The 4,628-nt window shown below is 36.5% G+C and overlaps 1 protein-coding gene across 1 annotated transcript; it reads right to left on the bottom strand.

Moving 5' to 3' along the window:
* Positions 1–1,009: 1,009 nt before the first annotated feature.
* Positions 1,010–4,278, bottom strand: LOC112109631 (regulator of G-protein signaling 1). The gene is made up of 5 exons (XM_024204206.2): positions 4,163–4,278; positions 3,672–3,752; positions 2,856–2,917; positions 2,140–2,303; positions 1,010–1,418 (listed from the first exon to the last, which is right to left on the bottom strand). The coding sequence occupies exons 1-5, from the start codon at positions 4,261–4,263 to the stop codon at positions 1,233–1,235; spliced, it is 594 nt and encodes a 197-aa protein (XP_024059974.1). The 5' UTR covers positions 4,264–4,278; the 3' UTR covers positions 1,010–1,232.
* Between the last annotated feature and the right edge of the window lie 350 nt (positions 4,279–4,628).

The following is a 4,628-nucleotide window of genomic DNA, read 5'->3' as shown; positions in this document are numbered from 1 at the left end:
ACAAAATTCAGAATGAAATGTAAATGACCTTTATTGTTAATATTGATATTGTAAATTAGACTCTGTCACAACATCTACCAAGACTCTCTTGCACTAACACTACAGGGATTTGCTGGTCAGCCTCACCAGTTACTGTCACTCTTGATAAGTAAGCATGAGTGGTCTGGAATGTTTAACAATTCAGCAATGTGAAATGCGGTATGAATTCTGCAGTTGTTCTGCTCAGATGGTTTCTCTCATCTCTGTTTCAATAGTTGTTGAAAGACTTAACTGTTAAGATTGGGGAAGTGCAAAAATGAAAAGGAACTTTAAGCCTGAATCTGATTTTACATTGAGTAAATCGGGATAAGCTCCACTGAAGTAAATGGAGTTATGCCAGTGTAAAATGGGTGCAAGAGAATTGGGCATTTAGAAAGAATTAGAATATTAGAACAAAGAGATTTCAGAGGATAACAGAGATGGCTGTGCCTCAGTATCTACCTCCTTAATTCAGGTGTCAAAACCTTCTTATGATAGAGGAAAAGTGACCATAGAACTTCTGTGCTTTTGTCAAGTAGCTTTAATTTAGGAATTGCTTGTCATTATTTCACACCTTGCAATAAATTAAATAGTAAAAATGTGCTACATACCTACTTGCTTAATACATAAATAGTAATATCTAGCTTATATAACTTAAACCTATTCTCAATTGTCACCTTCATAATACATTTTACTGAATACATTAGAACTGCACACATTTATTAACATTTCATAGCCTGGACAAGTTTTCATTTGGCTTATTGGTCTGTTTTATGCATTTCTGTAGCTAGTACACAAATTGACAATTTAAAAGTATTTTTTCTCCCAATATCAATTATTTTACCCATCACACTCAGATACAAGGGTTTTATCCTAGCTCTTCCAAACTGTTGTCTGTCCTGTGGGAATTCACAGTGTGATACAATTAATTAATAACTATGTATCCAGTTTCAGTTTAGTGGCATAAAGGAGAAGAGGGTCTCCCCCTCCACAGCCCCCTTCCCACGCTATCAGGCTTGGAAACCTAGCTTGAGTGCCTTCATCTTGTTGGGTTTTATCATGTATGATTGTCTATCTGCACTTCGCCAGCACTTCAGAGACTGAAGTTTCCATTCTCTATGCTGAGACCCAGTTGCACAGTAGTTGCACTACTCTTTGCTGTAGGTTAATTGACATGCATAGTCTACCCTCAGATTTCCATGGCACCAAACTGCTCACTTAACACTGTTGACATGAAGCTTGTTTAAAAGATTAAGGTAGGCTTCTGATTTCAAGAATCTAGGATACGAGTCCCGCTCCATTAGCACATATACAGTTTTTTGGGCTTCATCAAAACTTGTGAAAGTTGGGTCTTGAGCCTTTTTAGCTGTAGCTTTCCTTGTACGATAGTCAATATTGATCTAGGAAGAGAAAATCAAACTTTGTTAATATCTTTTAAAAAAATAATTTTTGCTGCTATATTTGTCACTTTATCTTCCTGAAACACAGACTCTCAGTCTTAAAACTCTGTCCAAGGTTTCTTTGAGCTACAATAATTAATCTATCCTTAAATAGCACCTTTCATTCAAAATTGATTGAACTTAAAAAAAAAAAAAAAGGTATACAAACTATACACAGGAATTGCCATTCATTGGTGCAATGCAGCCACTTCTGGGATCAGAGAGAGTAACAACTTAGGACAGAAAGTGAAGAATAAAATATCCAATTAAAATTGCAGCAGGATTTTTTGGTAGGATGTAGGCATCTAGTTTGGAATATGGCCTATGCTAACACTTCCACTTTTCTCCAAAGTGTCCTTGGATCTTTAAGGAACATAAATGATCCAGACTGGTTTCATTTCTCATTCAAGTGACGGCATCTCTAGAACTGTCTCTTAACATCTTGCTCAAATCAGCACTGACTTAGAGGGAAGAGTGCCACCTGTTGAATCACCAGCACTACTTTCACCTTACGAGCTCAAGGCAGTATGGCAGAAGGTGACTTAATGAAAATATAAGAACCTATGGCTTCTCTTCCTGTTTTATTAAAGATGTATTTGTCCTGGTACAGCCCCATTTCTATCCCTTGCCAACTCCCATAATCTTTCATATATAACACAGTACAGATTAACTTTGTGCTTACTTGTTTAGCTGCATCTATCTGAACAAACTCTTCATAAATCTTCTCCGCCTTGTCTTGCAAGTGATCAGACTTGGTTTTCTTATAGTCCTCACAAGCCAGCCAGAACTCAATGTTCTCCTCACTGAATTCTGACTTCAGAAACTCCCTGAAGGCAACTTGACCACCTATAGCAAACACAAGTACTTAATCAGTTATAATGTTATATTTATAACTTAAATTGGGGAGGATAAAATAAATACAATTAAGGTAAAGGTCACATTGAAGTCTCCTATTATAGTAATAAGATTTTGCTGAAATATACAGTATATATATATATATATATATTTGCAGTGCACTGCAAATGAGGGGTCTGATCCAAAGGCTACTGAAGTCAGTGGGAGTCTGTTCTTCTCTGCATGGTCTGACTTTGGCTCCAAGTGCACACATAACTCTTATCTGCATTATTTGGAGTAATGAGGGCATGTGGAATCTGATCCAACCCGATTGAATTTAATGAGATTATTTCCATTTCCTATGGAAAGGATGGGCTATAAAGTTAAGGCAATATATTACAATAGGTAGCCATGTGACAGTGAAGATGTGAATTACTGAAAGGCTATTGGCCATTGTTTTGAGCATTATTCACAAAATGCTATAGCTTCATAGATTTGTTTAGTCTGCATGAAAGCTCACTAGATTAACATAAGAAAGTAGTAGTGATAAAATAATACACTTACTTTGGCTATCAAGAAGCTTTTCCAAAGACTGGGACCATTGCATCACCTCTTCTGCAGAAAGCCTGTGGTGACCAAAAGAAAAAATACTTAATGCAAGAAACAAAATATTGACTGTTTAGTTATTTTAATTAATTAAATTAATTAATGGCCTCTTAAGAATACTTAAAGAATACAATTGATTATTCAATTTTATGAAAATGCAGTGCTTGCTCATAAAATCTTTGGTGGACTTTGCATGAAATTGGTGGCATGCTGTTGCCCCTTAACTCGGACAAATAAGAAGCATCAGAGTTCTTGAAGTAAATAAAAGGAGAATGGAGGGTCTGTGGTTAAAGTCCTGGATTGACCTGGTTTTCATTCCAAAACTCATTAACTTCTTTTGTGACCTTGGGCAAGTCACTTCACCTATGTGTTTCATTGTTATCCCTATCTCTAAAACAGGGATAGTAATATTTCTCTACTTCACAAGGGTGTTGTCAGGCTTTAATTCATTAATAATATAAGTGACCTATTAATGAATAGGTGTGGTGATGAGCACCACTGAACTGCCCATAAACAATTAAAAAGGAAATGGAAAAAAGGAAAACATAAAAAATTATTTCAACTCCATTGGTACCCTCTGTGTGGTGATGCCCGGTTTATAAAAACCCTTTTTGTAACTAGGAAATTGAAATTAGCTTGATCTTAGAAATACTTTATGGTTCATCATATACTTTACACATGAGTAAAAATTTAATAGACTTGTTTGTGAGGACAAAATATGGCAATCTAGCCCTAGTTCATAATTACTATGTATTTCTAGAATCCAGTACTTACGTCACATTTCTGGTGTTAGACTTGTTGCTAGATTCAAGATGTGGTACCATGGACTTCAAATAGCTTTTCAGATCTGCACCACTGAAACCAATGATCAGACATGTGTAATGAATGGATGATACTGGTTAAACACAGTTACAGTTAGGTAGCATTCTGTATGAAGGTCTTACGACTTGTAAACATTTAGGACCAGATCATTCACTTCCAGGGTTGATGCCAATGGGATACTTATGCAAGTAATTACAAGCAATTGCTCCTTCTTTCCTACCCACTCATTTTTATATTCAACTTAGGAACTTCTCATCCATATCCCTTTCCATTCAAGCCCTGTTAGAATAATGTTATCGTTTTATAGCATTGAACATGCTATGCAGAAAATGCTTTGCTGTGGGTGAACTCTGTGAAATGGCACTAATTCTGAATTCTCAATTTGCTAACGTTAATTTCACTCCAGATACATTTTCATTTGACAGTAAGTCACATATACTTACAAAGCTTTTTGCTTCCTTTTATGAACTTTGCCTTCTCCAAGCTTGCAATCTGCTTCTTTCAGTTCGGTTGGGTGGTTGTGAGAAAAAAATAATCCTGGCATATTGCTTAATCTCGGTGTGTGACTTCTGAAGAGATAGTCCTGAGAGCCGCAAATGTCTGCTTGCTGCCTCTGGTGCCTGTTGCCTTTTATTGATCCAAGCCGCCTCTCGAATTGGTGTGAACAGATCTGTTTATCATGCAACATAACCACAGGCTGTGGAAGTTCCCCTTTTTCAGTGCACAGTGACGTGTGTCTTTCAAAAAGAAAACAGACAGCATTCGTCTTGTGGTGAAGGCTGAACCGGATGAGACTGGGTTTTGTGAGGCAAAAAAAAGTCTAAGTAAAATTTGAAAAAGCACAAAAAAATCTTGTCTACATCTGATTGGTGATTTGAAAAAGTCTGTTATGAGTATGTTTTGGGACTT

Source organism: Terrapene carolina, unplaced genomic scaffold (assembly GCF_002925995.2).
Source record: "Terrapene carolina triunguis isolate 2854851 unplaced genomic scaffold, T_m_triunguis-2.0 Scaffold211, whole genome shotgun sequence".
In the NCBI taxonomy this organism is placed as follows: domain Eukaryota; kingdom Metazoa; phylum Chordata; order Testudines; family Emydidae; genus Terrapene; species Terrapene triunguis.
The sequence above is the reverse complement of the archived record's forward strand: the minus strand, read 5'-3'. Positions and strand labels throughout refer to the sequence as shown.